Source organism: Amblyomma mixtum, chromosome 8, assembly GCF_055824585.1.
Source record: "Amblyomma mixtum isolate Tamu chromosome 8, ASM5582458v1, whole genome shotgun sequence".
In the NCBI taxonomy this organism is placed as follows: domain Eukaryota; kingdom Metazoa; phylum Arthropoda; class Arachnida; order Ixodida; family Ixodidae; genus Amblyomma; species Amblyomma mixtum.
In genome coordinates, this window is record NC_143019.1 from 122,049,228 (window position 1) to 122,072,242 (window position 23,015).

General features: G+C 47.8%; 1 protein-coding gene across 7 annotated transcripts in view; it reads right to left on the reverse strand.

Moving 5' to 3' along the window:
* Positions 1-23,015, reverse strand: part of Klc (kinesin light chain) — a 105,074-nt gene that overhangs the window by 21,424 nt on the left and 60,635 nt on the right. For 5 of the 7 annotated variants that reach the window (XM_089555049.1, XM_089555051.1, XM_089555048.1 and 2 more), the window contains exons 6-7: positions 21,283-21,391; positions 16,332-16,484 (exon numbers count right to left, since the gene is read on the reverse strand). In XM_089555049.1, coding sequence (XP_089411175.1) covers positions 16,332-16,484; positions 21,283-21,391 — 262 coding nt within the window. Of the gene's footprint in view, positions 1-363; positions 3,458-10,848; positions 15,823-16,331; positions 16,485-21,282; positions 21,392-23,015 lie in introns of those variants that run through there. The other 2 variants (XM_089555052.1, XM_089555053.1) reach the window with 2 other exon arrangements.

A 23,015-nucleotide genomic window follows, 5' to 3' on the forward strand; every position in this document is an offset into this window, starting at 1 on the left:
TGACGAAAAGGTATGGCGTTAAATGAACAAAAAAAAGACCATCCAACGTTGCTATCGCTCGGTCTCAGCCAAAAGGCTTTTGGGACCACTTCATTCACGTGACCACTCTGAAAGCGCCTCACATATTTAGCGACCAGTCAAAGGTACCAACAGAGACTCCTAATCACCAGATTTCACTTTCTGCAATATCTGTCAGACAGAAATTAGGGCATAGAGCACTCTATAGGCTTTTATATAGCAGTGGCAACTATAACAAACAATTTCGAACTAAAAACCTCACCCTAGCACACAGACAATTTCACAATAAGGAACTGGCTGACAATACTAATCCACATGAAACAGAGAGAGGCCCACACAATGAGAGAAGGTGGTGCTATGTTTATTACTTCAATAACAAAATGCATAGAAGCACCTGCAAAACATAATTCATATCGGCTCCACAAATAGGCCCACATTAAAAAAAGTCCGCAAAGGCCATCAAAAAACAAAAACAAGATATTCCATTTAAAAAAAAAGGAAAAACAAACACCGCCAAGCACCTAGATAGGCCTTGGGCCTAAAAGCTTGAGCGCTGGAATCAACTAATCTCTCGACCTTTACACTGTGACACACAATTCATCACACAGTGGGTACCAAAGACACCACAAGGGGCACATTCTCTTTAGCAGGGGGTATGCGTACTCCTTTTCAAGGAGTAAATGCATCATCTGGATAAGTGTATGTTTACTCTCATTTGGGAGTAAAAACAACACCCAGAAAGACGACCCAAGCTTGACACAACGGTCAGACCTTCGACAAAATACAGTACCCGAAAATACTCTTCGAAGGAATTTTTTTCACCCATGCACACGACCATGAGACAGCATTGGCCAGCGAGCCATATTCTCTTTCTCTACAAGAACAAATTGGAACGTGCGTATACAGGGGCGCTAGTTGTTATAAAACAATGCAAAATAAATAAACTCAGACGCAGTATTAGCGGCACTGCTTGACCATGCCATCTAACCTTGGCTGTGAAAGAGAGAAAGAGTAAACAGTTGGAAATGCTGGTCTGGTCAGAAAAGTACTTAGCCATATTTCCCCTGTCTCCCGGTGATGCATTTTATCTACCAAGCCCTTTTAGTACAAAATGAAATCGCATGCAAATACCTCTATGCTCAATGCATATCAAATACACACCTCAATCACCTATCCTCCACTAAAGCAGGCACACACCACGTTATTGGCGCATATTGTTATCGGAGAATAGAACAACCACATCATCATGCATTTACACCTCTAAGCAGCGCCTTCTAGCAGAGACTAAAGCAACAAAAAGGTTCTTCAGAAAGCCTGTAGGCACACTTTAGGAGTGAACGATGCCACATGCAACCAGTCCATTAAAAATTGCAACAAATTGTAAGTATCACAGCTCATTGTTGCTCTGAAGACACGTGTTCCTTGACCTCTGCCCCTGAAGAACTGCTTCGAGGTGCTCAAAGCAAACATCAATGGTAAAGTTGAGCCGCTTACGGCAAAACATCCTCCCCACTTTTGTTTCCAAGCGAACCAGCTTCTGAGGAGCACTATTTTAACGTCTTCTAGGCTTCGCGCTTTAACTCAATGCGTCCTACCACACGACTGACAAAAGGTCCACTGTATTACACAAGCCCAAAAAAGTTAACCACATGAACTTGTGCTCCTATCGGACATGCTAGCGGGAATGAAACTCAAATTTGAGAAATAAGTGCTTGTGACTTGGGCTATTCGCACAAAAACCTAACTGAATGGTCTTAAATCCTGAATTCTTATTTCCTTCTCCCTATAAAATCCGCAGGAGAATTGAAATCTCCAAAACACTTAAACAAGTGCAACAACACCTAAAAACAACTTAAACTTACATTTACACTCACTGGAAAGTCCCATAAAAACGGCTCTAAAGATCAACACATGGGCACATAATTCTAGCTTTAAAAGCTAAAACGCACAAGCTTCCAAACTCGTTTTCACCAGGCGAAGATCGTAACTGGTCAAACTGGTTTAAGGAACAATTTCCCAGTTGGTTCCAGTTGTTTCCAAATGGCTCCCATTTAGGTTCCAGTTGCAGCCAACTCGAATCCAACTGGAATCAACTGGGAAATTGTTCCTTAAAGCAGTTTGACCAGTTAAGATAATTACCTGGGTTTGAAAAGCCCGTGTTAAAATGAACAATCGACGAGCAAACTTCCCTGCGCATAGCTAAGGTGCCTAATGTCCCCACTTCCAAGAAAGCGCATTGCTGGGAGTTATAAACTACACGAAGTAATTCATGCGAGAGAACAACAAACAACAAGAGGCACGACGCGTCCATGCAATGCATCCACGCATGCAAGAAAGCACAACACTTGGGACCTAAACTCGATGCATTCAAATCGGAAGACGAGCGCGAGAAGAGGACTCCTACACATATTTCGCAGCAAGGGAAGATGCGCAACAATAGAGCCACATTCCACTAACTTTCTTGCGCATTAAATCCTCAACCAAGAAACAACAGTAGAAAAAGAGCAACACAATATAGGCCAGGGGCCATGTTTTGTAATGATTCTTTTTGAAATTTATTCTTCAGCCCCTTTACCACAAAAGGAGCCGAAACCACCGGCGATGTAATAAAGAGCAAGCATTGTCAGTTGCTGGCTCTGGCTGACCAACGGCAAGCAGACAAAAGAATGCATTGGGAAAATGAATCGTTACAGAATACGGACCCTCATCATTACACATTGGACCTTTACTAGGACGCATGCAAAAGTGTAAAAATTAAAGAGAATGTCATTTGCGACGCATATGCTCTCGCAACGGACTTCCTGACAGTGAGTGCAGTACGTGCTCTAGCTCTCCGGCTAAGAAAGATGCATGGAAGAGAAGCCCTGTAAACTTACGCGGCACAACAACGACCCATGCGTGGTCCACGTACACAAGTCAGGAATCAAAGCTCTTTCTTCTTTTTTTTTGTCACGTCTCACACATTCAAGAACACGAGCGCTGCATGCCTTCTGGAGCTTGGTACGCGATGGCGCGGCGACAATACGCAAACGTGGCAGCACGTGCAAAAGAACGGCGCGCACACATGCGGGACCTACTCCCAGAGGAATGAATGGTACACGCGTTGGCCAATGTTGCCGATCAAAAGGCGCTCCAGGTCGCGGGAAAAGAAGGTCCGAGAAGACAAACGGCTGAAACGCAGTCCACGCACACCTCGTGTCCGTCTCCGAAAGGCAGCGTTTCCTCTTTAACTCGGAAATACGAGAAGAAGTAACAAGAAGCGCCAGCACGGTTCCAACAAGAATTAGGACGAAGACGACGAGGGCGAAAGGGAATGGAAGCCGAGGGCGCTGAAGAGTTTCGTCTTAATCCCTTGCGGCGGCTGATCGCTGCGCTGACCACTGGAGGCTGTGGACGGCGAGAGTGGCGTTGAGGCGTTGGCAGGCGGCTGCTGCGCTGGCTGTCTCCGCGACAACGGTTTTGTTTCCGCCACACGCGGATTTGTCACGCGCAAGTGTCGCGGGAGCCAGAGTTTGTACCGCGAAGTTTCGAAGCAGAGTTAGAAAAGGTGGAACATTTATTGAACACATACACGGCCACAAAACGGTGCCAAGTTTCGATGGGCGACAACGAGGTTTTTTTTTTTTTTTTTTTTTGGACATTGAGTGCGCATCCGTTTCAGTTGGCCATTTTTGGAAGGCCACATGCACATGAAGATTCCAAAATTGTGCACGTTTTTACACGGCCACGAAGAAACGGTCAAACAGCATAGCAAGTTCCGTATTTTTACAAACGAAGGCAACGTTTATGCAGAATTGAGGGCGAAATTTCCCGTAAGTTAAGCGGAAATGTTTGTGACATCCAATTTTGTAGGACACCACGAAGAGATGCAATATGCAAAAACACGAAAGCGTTGCACGTTTTTTTTTTTTTTTTGCAGGCAAGAGGCCATATTTTAGAACACATCGCAGCCGCATGAAAAAGATTTGTGAGCAGATTAATATTGGCAAATACCGTTTCATGTAAAAAACGACAACAAAAAATTCAATGATGTAGTTTCCAGGGCACACAGCACGATTTTGGGAAAAGGAATTTTGGATGATTCGGGTGATGGGAGCGGGAATGAGGCAACGAGTGAAGGACAATGCATGGTTAAATGAAATGTGTTTCGCAAGGTGCAGTGAGAGTGGATGGGACGAGGGGTGAGAGAGGGGGAGAAAAAAACAACAATAAAAGGAGGAGGGGGAGGGAAGGGAAGCCATTTGCATCAAGTTTGTATGCGACACAAGCAACAAAACGTGTGGAGAGGGGGCAGAGAGAGAAAAGGCAGTGGATGGGAGAGAGAGACAAATGAAAAAGAGGGAAAGAGAGAAAGAAGAGGGAAAACAAATGATAAGGAGAGAACAACTCAAAGAAAACGAAAACAAAAACAAAAGAATATGACACAAGAAACACACACGAACAACAAACAAGAAAGTAGGCAACAATAAAAAAATAAAAAAGAGTGCAAGCGACGCAGTGAGGGAAAGAGACCGCGGCGGCATTTGACACAAGATCCCCGGGAAACCCAGTGCAGACATGGCAAGAAAGCTCTGCAGCACCGGTGAATGCCAAATACCCTAAACTGGTGGCAAACACCCTATCCCACAACAAGGGCATCTGAGGCGCACAAAATACATATAAATAAACGAGGCCTTACTGGTTCGCAGCAACACATAGCCCCGATTAACATAACAGGCCCCGGTCTGAAGGCCGACCGCTCACACAGGTGTTCCCGCCTACCAAGTTCATTATTCTAACATGGCCAAACTCGAAACTATTGCCTAGTGGTATGAAAAGTCTGCAGCGTTTGCGAGGGCAAACCCCGTTGCTGGCTTAAAACGAAAGCCAACATCCCAGCAAAGCACGACCGCGTGTCATTGACCAGCGAATGACGACACCTACGGTAGTTCTTGTTCAGTCACTGGACAAGCCAGCACGTGGCACTCTTGGTAATGCAAACTCAAAGGCGGCCGGAAATTTGTTCCAAGCCTTTTAACTGAACATGACGCTGACAAGACCAAAGCCTCAGTTCGAATATACCTGGCCATCCATTTCAATTAAGAAACTTCGTATCAACAACATTCTATTGTACCTGAACTTCAGAATGTAAGACAACAACATTCTATTGTATTAAAAATGCAAAATAAAGATTGATTGATTGATTGGTTGATTGTATCTGAACTGTAGAATGTAAATGCGCAAGCAGTGTCAACGCTTTGTTGCGATCTAATGATTGCCAAAAGTTCGTACAATCCAATAGAAGCAAAGGCTTAAGCCACCACTGATAAAATAAGCTTTCTGCTTCCTGCGCAGAATGCAAGAATCAGAGCACTGTAACAACACAGGGGGACTTAAAAGGAAAAGAAGCTGTGAGATACTGATGTGGAACATGTGTCGTTTTGTGTGGTGCTCCGTCATCACTCACATTACTACGTGCAGTGCTCAGATATGGCACTGCATGTGACGATAGAGCCTGAACATCCCTGCAAACCATAACAAACCAGAGTGTAGGCTGGTGAATTAACTACCAGGATGCAGTAAACAACAAATTAAAGGGGCACTGAGGACACACTGAAGTTGGCCTGCATCGTCAGACTGTGGCAATCTTATGGCAGAACAACTACTCTCCTTAACAAGGTGACCGTTCGGGCTAGTGGGTATGCGTTCTTGCTGCGCTATGGAACATAACTACTAGTCTCACCAACAATGGAGCTTTAATAAGCTACGAAAGACCGAAAAACGAAATACGGGTGTCCCCATCACGGGCCGATTTCGTGAGTGGACCAGACATGCGTCAACCCTAAATTTTGGGTGCGGATCCCAGAGGCCATGCTAGACACCGCCATCCATTTCACTACGCCAACCAGTTCTTCCCAGTGTAGACGTCACGAGTTTGAATCGAGTGGCGGGAAATATTGAAATTAAATTTTCACAGCCGTAAATGCGTCTTTTATTGTTGGATGAGTGTCAACATACCCAGAAAGAGCGAGCGAATCAATTTTTGCCGAGAAAAATTCAATGAAGCTGCCCATGATGCCCCTTCACACCCGAACATCGTACATTTGCGGCCAAGGTGTGGAAAAGATGAGTGACGGCTGTTTGCCCCTGGTGGAACGGTGTGTTTGTTTGCACATCTACCGGGAAGTTCCCCACTACTGCAAAGTCAGAGCAAATAAAGGCTTTTCTTTGCTGCTCCTGCTGAGTAATGGTCGTAGCAGTGACTGTGCTAAAGCTGACAGTGTTCGTCCATCCTTAAAGTGTACTTCGAGAAGACTAGCAGCTTGGTTGTTAAGATACACAAGCCATTGCTGCAGGCACAGCGCATACCGTTTCTCTCAAGCGACCACCTCAAGTCTTGTGTCATATTACGACTTCGTGTTACTAAGCAGCACTTATTAATACAGTAATCCCTCGTTATAACGAAGTCAGCGGGACGGCGAAAAAATTCGTTATAAGCGATAATTCGATATAAGCGACCGCTCAGAAAAAGCTAGAACAGTCGAGATTTAATTGCGCCACAACTGCGAGGAAGCTGGCGGATGACCTTGAGCCGTTGCCTAGCAACCGCTGCAGCTGGCAGACGCCGCGCGGCGTCCGCCAGCTGCGGCGGTTGCTAGGCAACGGCTCAAGGTCGGTCTCTGTGCCGCCTCGGAGCACTGCCACAGCGAAATTCCAAGTTCGTGGCCAATGTAGCTTTCGCTACAAAATTTTCTCGTAGCACATTTGTTCTACCAGCAACTTAGTATTGGTCAGCGATCCTCAAAGATGATACAGTTTTCAAATTTCTTATACCAGAGTTTATTATCTATATCAAGAACAAGCTTTAGCTCATTTTTGTGATCCAGACGGGATCCAGGCTGATCGACAGGCCGGCAGGCCACGGCCGGTCTCGACGCGCGCGAGCGAGCAAGCGCGTCGAGACCGGCCCCGGCTCAAAGGAGCGCGCCCTACGTCATCATGGCGCTGCCGCTCTCCGCGCTCGCGTTGGCTCCCGCTTCCCGTCATCGCGTTTGCCGCGGGCGGCCCGTCGTTGACATCTAGCAGGTTGGACGCAAGCGGCGCGCTGCGATCGGACGCTGCGGCGCCGTTCGCAACCTCGCGCCGCGTTGAATCGCGCTCGCTTTTCGCACATTTGTTCCCGCCGTAACAACAAAATTCAGTGACCCTAACGCGCGTTTAGACCGTTTGTCTAGTCGAGTGGCGCGAATCGAGCATGACCGGCCACTTTTCCGCATTCAAGACACCGCGGTTTTCTGGCATCGCAAAGCGCGCTTCGCGTGGGCGCCGCCGCGGCGCGCCCTTCCCCCTCCTCGCCACCCCTTCCCTTCTCCTCCTCGCCACCGGTTTACCCTTCGCCGTTGCTAGAGGTTCGTTATCGCAAGGCGTGATAACGCCCGAGCGGCGGCGGCGGACATAAAAGAGGCCGCGCGCCGCGGCGCGCGCTCCATCGCCACTTCTCCTCCTCGCCACCGGTTTACCCCTTGCCGCTGCTACGCGGTCTCGCCGCGGTCCCAAAAGAAGGTTCTTTCGCAAGGCGTTGCGAGAACGCACGTGAGAGGCGGCGGCGGCCGTAGAAGAGACGCAGACATACGCCTGTGACTGCATTCGTCGGCGGTATTAATTTCGCACTGCATGCGCAAAGGGTCGCCGCCAGGGCAGCGATGCCTACGCTTGGCGGCGGCGATGCCTCCGCTCGCCACTTCGCTCTAAGCGGGTCAAGCTCTTCGTGCGCTTCGAGTAATGCGGCTTAAAATGCATGCGTTTAGGTCGGGACCGGAATAAATTTCGAATAAAGCGATATTTCGAGTAAAGCGATTTCGTTATAACGAGGGATTACTGTAGGTGCAAAAGAGACCGACAGGATTTGGCCCCGAGCCCAGACTCCCAAAATCCCTTTTTGTTATTTGCAAATGAATATGTGCTCTTTATTCAAAAACAACAACTTTCTGTGGCACTGCAGTAAATGTGGAGGACCGAAGCACGAGTGTCTTTCCACGGCAGAACATAGACGCTGATGAGGCCAACAAGTTTACACAATAGATTCCACCCTTCAGACCCCGTGAGCTGCCCCTCAGAATTACAGGATTAGCTCATCATCATCATCAGTCTGACTACTCCCACTACAAGGCAAAGGCCTCTCCCATGCCTCTACAATTAACCCTATCCTTTGCCAGTTGCAGCCACCCTATCCCCGCAAACTTCTCAATCTCATCCGCCGACCCCTGCTGTGCTTGCCTTCTCTTCGAATCCACTCCGTTACCCTTGAGGACCAGCGGTTATCTTGCCATCACATTGCATGCCCTGCCCAAGCCCACTTCTTCCTCTTGATTTCGACTGGGATGTCATTAACTTGCGTTTGTTCCCTCACCCACTCCGCCCTCTTCCGATGTCTTAACCTTACACCTATCATTTTTCTTTCCATAGCTCGCTGCGTTGTTCTTAACTTAAAAGCTGAACCCTCTTTCTTAGCCTCCACGTTTCTGCCCCGTAGGTGAGTACCGGTAGGATACAGCAGTTGTATACTTTTCTCTTGAGGGATATTGGTATTAGCTAGCAGGATTAGCCAGGATTAGCTAGAAAAGGAGAAAGCGGTGATGAAGGCATTGTGTCGGCAAGCAAATCTCTGGTCTTTGGTTTTTGTGGGGGAGGGGGAAGGGGAAGGAGAAAATAACCCTTGTTCACTGGTGACACTGGTGACAGTGACAGCACAGGGACAAAGGCCTGTGTTGTTCCCTTCCCTGCCTAGCCTTGGCTGCAGTGCCACAGAAAGCACTGACAGCGAGTACAGTAAGCTCTACTTTCTATGCTACAACGACTGCACCTTGTCACACCAGAAACTGGCAAAAAAAAAAAAGATTTTCCAATTAGACAAGCCAACACCAAGCCAGTTCAGTTCATCCAATACAGGACAATAAAAATGTAGTGCCCTACTGCTACAGCTGTGAATGCACAGCTTCATGGGACACTGACGGCAGCTCCATCCAATTATCGTTCTCAGCAAAAATCAATTCAGAGACTCTTTCCGACCGTGCCCACGCTTGTTCAGCAGCGAAAGACGCATTTATTGCCGGGAATTGAGAAGCACCAAAAAAAAAAAATTGAGACTGCCTTTGAGCTTGCAGGCTTGGCAAACTTCACCGACTGTCGACCATCAAAGCACAGGCCTCTCAGTGAAATGTTCAGTACAACATCACAAGGCGAGGGGAGAACATTGTGAAGCCTCACAAATCCTTGCCAAGAGTATTTCCTTCTGAGAACTCAGAAGTGCTAGCTTAGCTTTGCAATATACCTTTCAGGCATCCGCTAAAGAATGATGCAAGAGGATGGTTGGCCAGGTGCCTACATCCCTTTCCTATATTTTAAGCAATTCTGGTGAAGACTGACAGACAACTGAGACGTCAATCATAGGATGTGCTGATAAATTCATGTGTGACAGGTGCAATGAGTTTGTACACAGCCACTGGAGCCTGTACTCGCACCAGTTCTCCCAACTGATAAGCACCACCGGCCTTTTTAAAACAACGGAAAACAAATGCTTGCGCACAAACATAAGCACTCCTTCCTATGTTCTCTGTTCAAGCTGACATTGGGCTGAAGTTTTCAGCTCACGAGCATAACAGGAAATATCCCATCAGAGCTGCAGGCAACATACTGCCGAACACAATGAACACCGGGTACACTAGACTCATATAAGATTGAAAATTTGATGTATGTAATACTATGGATTTGCAATGTTCATCACCACTGGAATCCGTTCCAAATCTTGCAAAATGCCCGTGCCTTCCACTATATTACCGTGGATAACTACTGCTTAGGGTACATCATCACGGCTCATAGAGTACACCATAGCGGCTCATAGAGTACATCGTAACGGCTCAAAGTTGAACAGAGGCACGAACCAAGCTTCCTCAGCAGCGCACTTTCGTGTGACCTAGCAATGGTCCACTACATCTCCGCTCACACTTTCCACGTTTTCCGTGTGCCAGTCAGGCCACTTCACGGCCTTTCTCCGTGGTACGCACTCCCTCGTCAACTACGGATTATGTGCAATGAGCCAGCAGTGCTGAGGGAGAGAGCGAAAGAAAGTGGGGCAGAAAAAGGAAAGAGGTGCACTGTGCTGTGTCCTAGAAGTAGTGCTCTCGAACCTCCCTGTTAGAGGGCAGTGATGTTCTGGTTGGGAATTTTCCCTTTTTCTGGGGAATCATAGGCACAAACTTTGGCAGAAAAGGGGAACGTTTGGGGAAACTTTAGGAGCCGAAATTTGGCCACTTTTTACAAACTGCTGGCGTTTTCCAAGCTGCTACAGGAATAAACGGGCCCTAAATAGGGACATATAAATAGGGATTTTAAGCTGCTACAGGAATAAATGGGCCGTAAATAGGGACCAGAGCCAGATAGGGATTTTACTCGTATAAATGGCCAGAAATAGGGATAAATATGGAACAGAGCCAGATAGGGATTTTTACTTGCACAAATGACCAGAAATAAGGACAAATAGGGAATATGGCCAGATAGGGATTTCTGTTGGCATGAATGATCAGAAATAGGGATAAATGGGGAACATAGCCAGATAGGGATTTTTTGCTGGCATAAATGCCCAGAAATAGGGATGTATAGGGGGGTATGACCAGAAATGGGCATAAATAGGGAACAGAACCAGATAGGGATTTTAGTGGCATAAATGGCCAGAAATAGGGATAAATAGGGAATCTGGCCAAATGGGGCTTTTCACACCGGGAATTTTCAGTTTCAACCCAGAACAGCACTGCTGGAGGGCAGTGAAAAGCCGCAGCCAGATGAAGCAGCAACTTATTGCAATGTAAAACATTTTATTGTGACCACTAAATATGATCCAAACGACATGACCTCACTTGCCGAAGAAAGGCATTCGTGGCACTGAATATTGAGTGTGTAAGTAGATGCCCAAATCATGGCAAATAACCAACAACAAAACTGTGACCTTTCAAACAAAATGAGCAAGGTTAAAAATAAGCTCCATTAAAAATAAGAGTATGCTCCAAGAAAAAAAAAGAATAGCACAAACACCCTAAAAAATCCCTAGCAAAAGAACACCAGTACAAAGGGTTACCCCTAGCAACCCGTTTGTTAAAAACCCAAAATGCAAAAATGAAACCGAACACAGAAAACCCAAGAAAACAACACGGGCCTCTGTACAGTGCACCAGACTCCAAGTTCAACTACGTGCTCCACTCCCTGAAAGTTTATCGCAGCATCTCTCTAAACCTTGCAGTTAAGGTATGTCACCACCTTTGAAAAGGGATTTTTTTTTGTAAAAATGACATTCTTTTCTTTTTTAGATTTCAAAAAATCCCTAAACATTCAAAAATGTTTTGCAGCAAGAATCACGTTTGTATCTTATTTAGTTCAAAAGTTATCGACAACCTTCGAACAGGCGGTGAACAGTTCTGAAACCGAAACTGATGTGGTTTGGTAACAGAAACTGATAACTCAGCGATAATCAACGGCATATATTGAAAATTTACTGTATGTTTTAGTCTGATATGTAAAAGATTATTCAAAGGCAATTCGTAAGGCTTCCTTTTTTTTTTAAACATTGCTTTAAATTTCCGCAAGGGGGATGCATGATGCTACGAGCGCCACAGTTGTTTACTTTGCGTGCGCTTTATGCCACCGCTTCGAATGCTACTGGATTCGTCCTTTTTATAGGTATTATTTTTAGTAGCAACAGTAATAACATAGGCTGGACGTTTCTATAAGAAGGCATGACCAAGTTCAGGGTGAAAACGCAACTGAAACGGAAGTTTCTTGGCAATCGCCGCACGATGAATGCTCCGACCGAAGACCAGGCGGACGTGAATGTATTGGCAAGTGCTGCAAAGTTTGGGAACTTGGAGACAACTGTGAAGTGCCGCTGCAAGAACCTCTACTGCCAGGTACAGTGAAAGCTCGTTAATTCGAACCTCGATAATTCGAACTTCGGATAATTCGAACTACACTGCTTGGTCCGGCCAAGCTCCATAGAGATCTGTGTATAAAAAAGCCCGTTAATTCGAAAGCGAGTCGATTCCGCTACGGATAATTCGAACTACGCGCCTGTGCGGCTTGGCGCACAGCACGTGGCCAAAAAAAAGAAAGCATCTCCGCATAGTCAGAGGCTGAGAAAGTCCTAAACGGGAACAGAAGATGGAACCAGATAAAACCGTGGATGAGTGGTTAAAGCCTACATGGCGCCATCACCGGCGCAGCGGCCGGCGGCACTGGAGGGTAGGGGTTGGCGGCGGCGGCTGCCTATCCTCTTTTCCGCGCAACTTCCGGAAATCACAACTAAATACTCATTAATTCGAGCCTTGTTAATTCGGAAATACGGAGAAGTACTGTCGGTGCGGTCCCAGCCAACGCCCGTGAAAGACTATGACTTCGGATGGGCGCTACAAATTATGTGCGAAAAACTTTTTTTTCTTTGCCAGTGTCGTCCATCCTTTCACCCATCAGTCGCCAACGGAAGCACGCGGTCCGCCGCGATCATGACGCCGGCTTTTAGCATCGTTCGCTGCAGAAGGCGTTTGCTGCTGCTATCGCGCGTTCCAATGATTGAGTGGCAGTAGATGGCGTCCGCCCCAACTGCCCATGCGATAAGGCGAACGTACTGAAAACGAGGCTTGCACAACCGGACAAGGGTTGGCACTCTGCCAAGTTCGCTTCCCCACTTGCTAGAGCTAACGCCAAAAGTAAACACACCGTGATGTTATCGCTGCGCAGCATCTTGGTGTGCCGCCAAGAAATGCGTTGTGGACCATGACGGCACGAACCGGAGGGACGCATTTTTTTTTTTCAAATTCTTTGGCAAAAATCGGGGTTGGGTGGGCTCATTATGCGAGTGGGTTCGTTGCGCGAGTAAATACGGTACATAATACCGTAATGCAAATGGTTGTTGCCGGTTTTTTCGCGGCCATTCGATAATTCGAACATCGGATAATTCGAACTTTTTTCCCGGTCCCGTGAAGTTTGAATTAACGAGCTTTTACTGTAATAGGATTATAAATATGGAGATCCTATTATCTGCTTTTGCAGAACTGGCCTGCCCGGAATGCAAGAGGACGTCGCTCAGATTGGAAGAATGCTCGCAGGTTGGAATAACATGAGCATATGCTGTTCTGTGTGATGCGTGCGCATATGCCCATTCATTTCAATCGTCAGAAAAGGCTGGAAGTGCTACTGAGAATAACCTTGTCTACGCAATGCGTCTGCAGGGCAAGGGATATTCTGGAGCTGCAAGCAATGCTGACGAAAGTAATGAACATGCCACCGCCACCTTCGCATTCTGCCTACCAAAAGATATCAGCAAAGCTTTATAAAGCTGCAGAGACTGTTGCGTCAATGATGAATGCCTCTGCTGAAGTGCGTTGTGCAAAGTACTGAGTGTGGTGTGTCAGGTGATAGCAAAGGCGTGGGCATTCTTCATTGAAGAAGCCGCGCAGGATGTTCGCCATCAAAGAGTAGTCGTTGTTCCGAAATTCCATCACATAGCAGAGCAGCTATTCTTCCATTTCGGGAAACTCGCACGGCTTGCCTCAGAAAGCGCGCTTTTTGCAGCTTTTTTCTCTCTTTTGGTTGCACCATCATCTGATGCACTTTTTGGCCGCATCAAATTTCCTGCCCGCTGCACGCTTGCCGTGTTCGAGAGCTAACTCCCAACCGCGCCGCTATTGAGGTGCTTGCCCACTGTGCTAAAACTGCAACGCTCGGCGGCAGCACGCGAAAGCTACAACCATCACAACTAAGGTGAACACGCTAACACGCCACAAAAGCAAAAGGCTGCAGCTGGCGATACTGATGCTGATGTGGACAGCAGGAGGTCGCAGCGGAGAAAAAGTTGATGATGATGATCCCGGCCTCTGGCGCCATCTATGAACGGCACTTGGAAGCTCCTTTGCGCGTACATAGCCTCCGCGATTAAGCGCGCCGTTGCTCGCAGTCTGTGCCGATCATGGAAAGTTTGGGTGCGACCCTTACACGGATTTATTTTTTTTTAAACATTTCCTTTGCGAAAACGGGGTGTGGTCCATAAACGGGTACTGCCCTTACACGCAATTATATGGTAAAACGGTGCTTCATAAGGTCAGTGGGAAATAAAAGTTAATGGTCAAAATTTTAAAAAATTTAAAAAAGGTGGTGACATACCTTAAGTGAACACTTATGTGAGTGTTATCAAAGTAAAAGGAAAAGATTAAAAATTGGCAGTAGCACAACACCAAGCATACATGAGCATTATTAGATCTGGCACGTAAATTCTCACAAACTTGTATAAATTGGCCTCTCCCAGTGAAATGTAGAGAAAAACCTCTTTCAGCGCAGGTAAAAAAAAAAAAAAGAAAGAAAAAACAAATAAGTAAGCCTACACCTACCACAGCTGACTGTAAAGACTTAATCTCGCATAGCTCAAAGTTGGGGAGGGGAAAAAAACGTAAATAAAACATCACCCTGCCATAACCCAAAACAAAAAATTGCACTCAACACCACAATCAATCACAGTAAGCTCTCTGGACTACAAAAAACTCGCAACGCAAAACAACAGCTGCTCGTAATAGGAACTTTGGACCTCTTCTATCACAGTTAGGTTACCATGGTTAAGAATCGAGTGAACCTCCCTCCCTGGTGGCTTCAAAAGTGCGCCTGAGCCTGCTTTTCAGCACGCAGCACCACTGGCCTCACTGAACACCAAGGTGGTTCACGGCTGTAAATGCATCGTGGAGTGGCATCTCGCTTCCACTCACAAAAGAAACCATCGAATTGCAATGATGCTGGCTTTGTGGAAGACGCATGAAAATTCTAATATTAGTACCTGTTTAGTCAAGAACCACTGCATAAGGCCACATTCAGAAAGATACAAGTTTCCCATTTGTGTTGCTAAAACGGTGCTACAACTTTTATCTGCGTGACGTCAGCCTTACACAAAAGGCGTGACCAACAGTGGCCTATGTGGCATCTGGTCTCATTAAACAATAAAGTGGCTATAAAGTCTCTATAAAGTGGCTATAAAGTTTCTATAAAGTGGCTATAAAGTTTCCATAAAGTGGCTATGAAGCTTCTATAAAGTGGCTTGTGAAACTTCGTGCTGACATTGCATGCGAGGACAACAGGAAACACTATTTCTCTTTTCTTTAGTACGCCCACTGTGCCAACTGTTAGCGGTAGAGTAAGCACTATGATGCACAACATAATGTTGCTTATAATAACACCATCACGCACACTACTGTGCAACATAATGCGATGATGCTCATTTGACAATGCAACAACGTAAGTCTACGGCGTCACTCATGGGGTAGCCTTCTGGACACTAGTTCTGAAGGGGCATTTGATGCGAAAAAGCACTACGTCACCGGAGCAGGATTTTGTGCTCGCACAAGTAACCCGTTTTCTCACTCAAAGTACTGCTCTGGGGGTTGTAAATGCGGCCTTTGAACTGTGGGTTAGTGGAACGTAACCACTCGCTAGCAAAACTGTAATTGCTTGGATTAAATTACTCGCAAAGAGAACGACAGGGTTCCCAGGTGCCAGGCACTCAGTCCTCCGTGGTGTTCAGTGAAGCCAGTGCTGCCAGTTGCAGTGGGCAGGGCTGACAGACGTGAGAGAGAGGGAGAGGGGGGGGGGGGGGGAACTCGAGGAGGCTCAGAAGGAGAAGAGTCCCGAGGGGCTCTGCCACCGAGGCCAGAGCTTGGAACGCCGCCGGGGCCACACACGGCGCGTCGGGGTGCCCCACATGCAAACGGTCGCCGGTCGGGGCGGCTGCTGCTGCCATCGCTAAAGGAGAGAACACGGTGCTCGGTGGTCAGTGTCTCAGCTGGCAGGAAACCCCACCACTCTAGACAGTTATCAGTGGGCGCCTGGTCACCTAGATTCGCACAGGGGCCCCGATGTACACTGCCCATAATCACGGGGGCAGTGAGACTACGACAGTGTGCACTTACAGAGCGTGTGATAACATATCGAGGCATATGCATACATATGTATGCCTCGAAGCCAAACCTGTTCTGGCTCTTAAAATAGGTGGCCGCAGCAATTAGCGAGGCTCAAAACCATTCCCATGAAAGGTGGCACGATTAAGGAGACCATTAACCGTTCATCTGTTACAATCCCTTGTCCTGCACATTACAAGGCTTTGGTACACTGCGCACGAGAGTGAATGATGTTGAAATGAAATTTTCCACTCAACGCGGACTGGTAACGCGCTGTGCGAGAAGGCAAGTGCTCCACGCAGCCGCTGGTCAGCGGCATGCGTGAAAGTGGGGGCAGGGATTGGTCCTCCTCACCTCATCCTGTGGCTGGCCGTCGTAGTTCATGCTGTCGAGCGACTCACGCGAACCCCGCCGAGAGCCCGACTTGCCGCTGCCACTTGGCCTCTTGTCCTTGTGCGTCGAGAAGTCCAGGTAGGGCATGGAGCGGCCGTGCCGCTGGTCCAGGGCCTGCGCCGAGAGGCAAGAAGCAACTGGTCATCACCGTCATCATCAGCCTGACTCCGCCCACTGCAGGGCAAGGGCCTCTCCCATGTCTCTCCAGTTAACCCTGTCCTTTGTCAGTTGCGGCCACCGTATCCCCGCAAACTTCTTAGTCTCATCCGCCCACCTAAACTTTCTGCCGCCCCCTGCTATGCTTGCCTTCTCTTGGGATCCACTCCGTTACCCTCAAGGACCAGAGGTTGGTTATCTTGCCTTCGCATTACATGCCCTGCCCAAGCCCACTTCTTCCTCTTGATTTAGACTAGGATGTCATTAGCCCATGTCTGTTCTCTCACCCACTCCGCCCGCTTCTACCTATCATTTTCCTTTCCATAGCTCGCTGTGTTGTCCTTAACTTAGGATGCACATACATGGCAACAAAGACAAGACGAGCTCGTGAAAGGAAGCTCTAGCTGCTTCTGATGTGGCTACGCCATCCTGACATGACAGATGCAGAACAACCATTGGCCTCTGACAAGCATGTTCAGAAAACTGGAACTGCAGGCGACCTCTGCGGGTTCCTACCTCGCTGTAGCTGCTGTGCACGATAGTTTATTTATTTATTTTTAATGTGCCTTAATTCTGCCGACATGGTCTGTCTGAAGCCTTGGATGGGAAGAACTGATGGGAGCTGCGAGGAGAGGAGGACACGGCGGCCAATCAAAGAACGAAAAAGGCGGCAGCCCAGAGGGAAAGAGACAACCGAGAGGGGGGAAAACATAGCTGGAGCGCAGCGGCCTTCAGTTCTCATTCTGTGAAACAGTAGGTTGTGTACTGAGCGTTCCCCGCCCATGTCCAAAGCACTTGCACTAATGTCCACCGAACGATGCCAGTTTAAACGATTACCGACAGGGAGGCAACCACTGATGGACTCCGGACCCTTCGGTCAGTGATGTGGCAGCCCACCATCCACACAGATCAGTCGCATGGTGGGGCGACTAATGCTTAACATATACTCTGCCTCATGAATCGCACTGATCATCAGTAAAGCTCTTTATTTACTTTTTCCTCAAAGGTCCACAAGGGACATTACATGAGGGGTGGGCTGACAAAGAAAGGGGCGTTAACATGTTGGCTTCACAACGACACCTTAAAGGGCAACTCCAGCGATTTTTCAGCCATTTTAAGTTAATGGCTGTTTTGTGTTCCTAAGAACCTCCTGTAATGTGTACGATACAAGGTTTTCAAAAGCAACCGTAAAATAATTTTTAAACAGCAAAAACGCAAAACTCGAAACCGAAACCACAAAACCGAAACCGGGAAGGTGCCTTCGTGCGGTATTGACTGTGACGTCACAAGCGGGTTCGCCGCGCTGTGAAGCCCCTGAAGATATCACAACTGCCCTGAGCCGCGCTGTCGACATGACTGAAAGTGCGGACGACAGCTTTTCCCGAGACCAGCGAGTCTTTAGAAGACGACTCATTCGACGATTTTGGACTGGACGAGTCGCCTTTTAGGTAGATCCACCACCGAGCGAGCCAGCCGAGTCACACCACAGGCCGCGTCACCTGCAGCACGGAGACGGTCTGAACTCGGAGAAGTGATTACTTGAGTCATTTCTCGTGCATGCATTTGTGACAGAGTCGTCAGAACAAAAGTTAATGAGATGCACCCGCCGACAGCTGTTCGTGTGGCCAGTGCCAGCCGACCCAGCCTGATGAAAGCATCTGCTGCCGGAACGTTGCCGCGGTGCACAACGTCCTCACAGGGGCATGCATCAACAACAGTCCTCTCTGCGAAGCTTTATCTCGACGGCGAGCTTTTCGAAATGAGTTCACGCCAGCTACAGTTCCACAATCCAACATACCGCTTCTTGACGGCCGCGCTTCCTCGGAGACCAGTTTACACGGCGGACAGCTCTCACCAACTTATCGCGAAGGATCGCTAGGAAACCTACGCTAGATCACGCCCGTTGTCACAGATCAAGAATTTGTTCACCCCACAGCACAACAGAAGTTGCCGTGACCCATCTCTCTGGCGTACACATCACATCAGGCACGCTGAGATGGCGCGAAATTGCCCAGGTGGTCGAAATAATTCCGAAGAGCTCCACTACGGACCTCTTTCTTCCTTTCTTCTTTCACTCCTCCCTTACGTCGCGGTTCGGGTGTCCATTGCTGCGTCATTTACTTTCCTCAAAACCAATTTTCAGTTTTCCCCTGCACTGCCAGCGCCAGCGCGCGCCCAACCAGCTTGACACGCCGCCCCGCCAGTGACATCACAGAACAGGGTGGCCTGTAGAAATTGCTCGATCAGTGGGTGCCGCTCGCGTCGAGGAGCGCTTGTCTTCAAAATTCGCTTGCGGAAAAACTACGCCGGTTTCAGGTGCGAAATTTTACATGAGGCATCAGACTATCATAAAGAATACAGACTTAAAACTTCATTTCAATCAATGCACATCGAAAAATCGCCGGAGTTGCCCTTTAAACGCTATCTGCCACTCATCAGCACTATGTGCATGCTGCTTGTTTTGCATGACAAAGCATTCAGGAATAGGTTCCCTGTGTCAAGGTTTCTGTCACCACACTCAGCGGCCGTACCCGTTGTGTAAAACTTCCACTCCATTTGCTTGGTTCAAAAGGTTCGTGCAGCTGAGAGAGTCGACGCAGGTTTGAGCAAGACACTGCATCAGCACGCTAAGTGATTCACCTAAGAGCGAACTGAAGTGGGTCTCTGTCCACGCAAGACAGGCTAAACACTATTTCGCGATATCACAGGGAAAAAAATATGGTCCAAACAAGCACTGTGGACTTCCCCAGCGAAAATAATTGGCCAAAAACAAAAAACAAAACAGAAAAAAGCTATATTGAATCTCCAGCACCAAGCGGGCTTTGGTGCCCACACCGATGACGGGCGGCAGGCTTTGTCGCGTTACACAAATGGCGGAGGAGCATGCCCACCGTGGGTTACATATGTACACAACAGATGGCGCAGTGTGTTCTGCTCTACTCACTGAAGCCCGCTGGCAACATCTGCGCATAAAATGACGCATGCAAATCACGGTCTGCCTTGACTAAAGTTTTCCTTTTCGCGTCGTCAAGGAGGCTGCTGGTAAGTCCAGGCGATACATGAGAACTTTGTTAAATCGAAGGTGCGGTATAAAATTACTTCATTTAATTGTGAAAATAGATTGGTTTTAAAGGCTCACAGGCTGGGAAATGAAAAAAGTGTGCTACTTCCTGAATTTTGTTATAAACTGAGGTTCATTAAAGGTTCATAATACGCGCAGACTATTTGCTACTACGGACTACTACGTATTACTCCGCCGATGGCAGAGCGGCAAGCCGCCACGGGACTGGGTGAAAGGCACTCCACGCGTTGGTCGACTCCGCCCACTGTACGAGGCAGAATTAAAAAAAAAGGGCGGGAGCCGGCCGTTAATTCGATTTAATTTGGGAAATCGGCCATACAGGGCAATAAGTCGCAGTTTCTAAGAATGCTCGGAACGTGTAGATAGAGTTTCCGTGGCAAAAAGACAAGTTCAGATTCCTCTTCAGTGCACCTTTAAAGCAGGCTCAACTGCAGACTCCCTTCAAGATGAACATAAGGAGACAAGGAAGTTTGTCGTATCAGAAGTTCATCTTAACCCAAGTGCCCCTAAAAAAGATATGCGGGCGTGCTGTGCATGTTCAAATATGTGTTACATGAAAACAACGAATGAGATAGCCTAGGAGTGACAGGATGATTGCAAAGAGAACATGTATGGCACTGTGTATCAACTGAGCTGAATAGGTACCGTAAAAACCAGAATATAGGTCGAACTTTAAAACAAAAACCATGGCAAAAAGTCGACCCCCGTCTTATATACCGGTCATTGGCGGAAAAACTGTGGAAGTCTTGCAACAATGGCGCATGAAGTCAACAGCCTCCATCACCATCGCCATCAGCAGCAGCGCAGTGTGGCGACATTGTGGCACCGCCATTTTGCGTTTCCGTTGTCACAAAGTTATTTTGGTTTGTGGCTCGGTGTTGTCGGTGTGGAAATCTCTCTCCCCGCAGAGATGGTGCACAAGTCTTTTAGAAAATGCAACATAAGGAATGCACTAGACGGCACAGAGGATGATGCTCTAAGGGACGTGGGCAACGAGAAGCAATTGTCATCCGACTTGAGTTCGGGCGACTCTGGTGACTCGGAGTAACGCTTGCGTACTTTATGCCCTTCTCTGTACTGTACACCCGGCCAATTCTTGAACAGTATCGCGCGACCATTGCCTCACGTGTTTGTCAGCACCTTATCACCGAGCAGCGAAAGAAGCGAGAGTAAGCGCATGTGTACACATGTGCGTATCTCACTTGTTTCATCACTCAGCGCCGTTAATAAGGCGCTGACAGGCACGCGGGTCGATGGCTGCCCGATACTGTTAAAGAACTGGCCGGGTGTACATACGAGTAACATCTAAATGAAAACAAATACTGCCAACATTGTGCAGGCAGTTGAGTCGCATGTTTCAAGGTAAGGGTGTGACTCGGTATTTTTAGAATTGGTTAGTTGGGGGGGGGGTATATTCTAGTCCAACCTAGATTCTGGCTTTTACGGTACTTATGCACCTCCGTGGGCAGCTCTTTTGTCTTTTATAAAAGCCTCACGACACTACCAGCTAATGCTTGTGATGGACGGCGTGTTTCCCCTCCCCCGCATTTTTACCCCTTACTGAAATGTAGCAGCAAGAAACGGCCCAAGAGCAAGACTGTAGCAAGGCCCGCAAACAGCCTCAACGTATACGTGACACGAACAGCCGGCAGAGGAGGAAGTGCCACAACGCACCTCCTTGCGTGCCCTCAGGGCACAGTCTTCCAGCGTCTCAGCCGCTTCGTACTTGCCCTGCCGTCGGTAGAGGGCGCCCAGGTTCTTGAGGGTGGTCGCCACCGTTGGGCTGCAAGGGTGGGGAGCAACAGTCAAGGCTTCTCTGCTGTTCCACACAGCAAGCCAGGATGCTTGTGTTTCAGTACAACGTTATACACGATGACATCTGCATTTAAACTGTGGCTTATTCCTTAGCAATGCCAGGTTAACCTCACAATCAGGAATGCAGCCATTGAGTGTTGTGTGACAAATGGAACAATGGCCATTAGACGAAGGAAACAGATCATCCAGACTGCACAAGCAACACATGCCAAAGGCAAGCTGAAGTAGCAGCACCATGTTTTAGCCCGTAAGAATACCTTAAAACTCTGCAATTTCAAGATCAATATTCACTGAGATGCAGGAACTAGAGGAGGTTACACCAGTCTTAGCAGAACTTCGTGGCCCTATAATGTCTGGGGCTCAACATGCTCGTGCAGTTCCCCCACATGTGCAGTAAGACCTTCACAACTCGAACCCTCATAATCCTGAAATATTAAGTGAAAACGATTTTCGTGTCGCTCAATAAACTCCAATATGGAGCATGTGTCAATAACTTTCTCAAAGGGTTGTCACGGCAGAATCCAGATACCTCAAAATCTGGCCTGTCACTGTCATGGTGCCAAAGCTATTGCACACCCTTGTCGGATGTGTTTTTCCGCTGCTATGCAGTTACATGAGAAACCTTTGATCATAACTGACGTATACTGGCACTTTTAAGCCAATGTTTCCACGCTTTCTTCTTTCAAGGTTCGTTCTCAGTGTCCAGGTTTAATTGCTATAACTTTCAATGTGAACTGGCAGCGTTGTTATAAGCAGTTCATTTTTCCATAAAACACAACGTGACGCCGACAGTGCTGCAACTGTCGACAGCAATGTCCGATGTATTCTTCTAACCGGTACAGTGAAAGCTCGTTAATTCGACCCCCGTTAAGTCGGAAAATCGGATAATTCGACATACACGCGAGGTCTCTACAATTATACATAGGACTCTATGGGGCGAAACTCTCGTTAATTCGAACAAATTTTGCCCTGCGTCGGTTAATTCGACTTCACTCCGCAGCCCGCCAAGCCAATGCACTGAGAGCAAAAAGAAAAAAACACGCTCATCGGCAGCCTGAGAGAGTCGACAGGGAGTCTCCAGTCTCGTTTTGACGTGTGTTATCATTTCTCTGCTATGATCACAGTTATTTAACCAGTTATTTAACCGTAAGGCGGTGCCTTTTTTGGTAATTGCGCGCTTTACTGCGCTGCTTGTTGTTGTTGCTGTTGTTGTGACTGAGAGAAGGGTGAAAGGAAACTGCAAGGGCCTGCCTACTGGCTCAGCCACCGCTGCCATGTGCAGATAAGAGGAGAGTTAAAAGATAAAGAGAAAAGACAAAGAGAAAAGATAAGAGGCGCCTCACAGCAGCAACAACTGAATCCCCTGAATGGCTGAAAAAACAGATAAGCGGCCAAAGCTGCGCTGGCTTCACCTCCTCCAGACGCTGCTTTCCAGTGGAGTGGATAGCACGCAGTGCCTGCGCGCCTTGCCTTTGTGTCCTGTCAGCTGACCGAGGATAAAATAGTTGAAGTGACAGGCGCTGACAAGGACGATCCGATTCGTCGGAAGGTGACGATTGTGAGCAGTTGCCCCAAATGCCGAAGTGCACGGT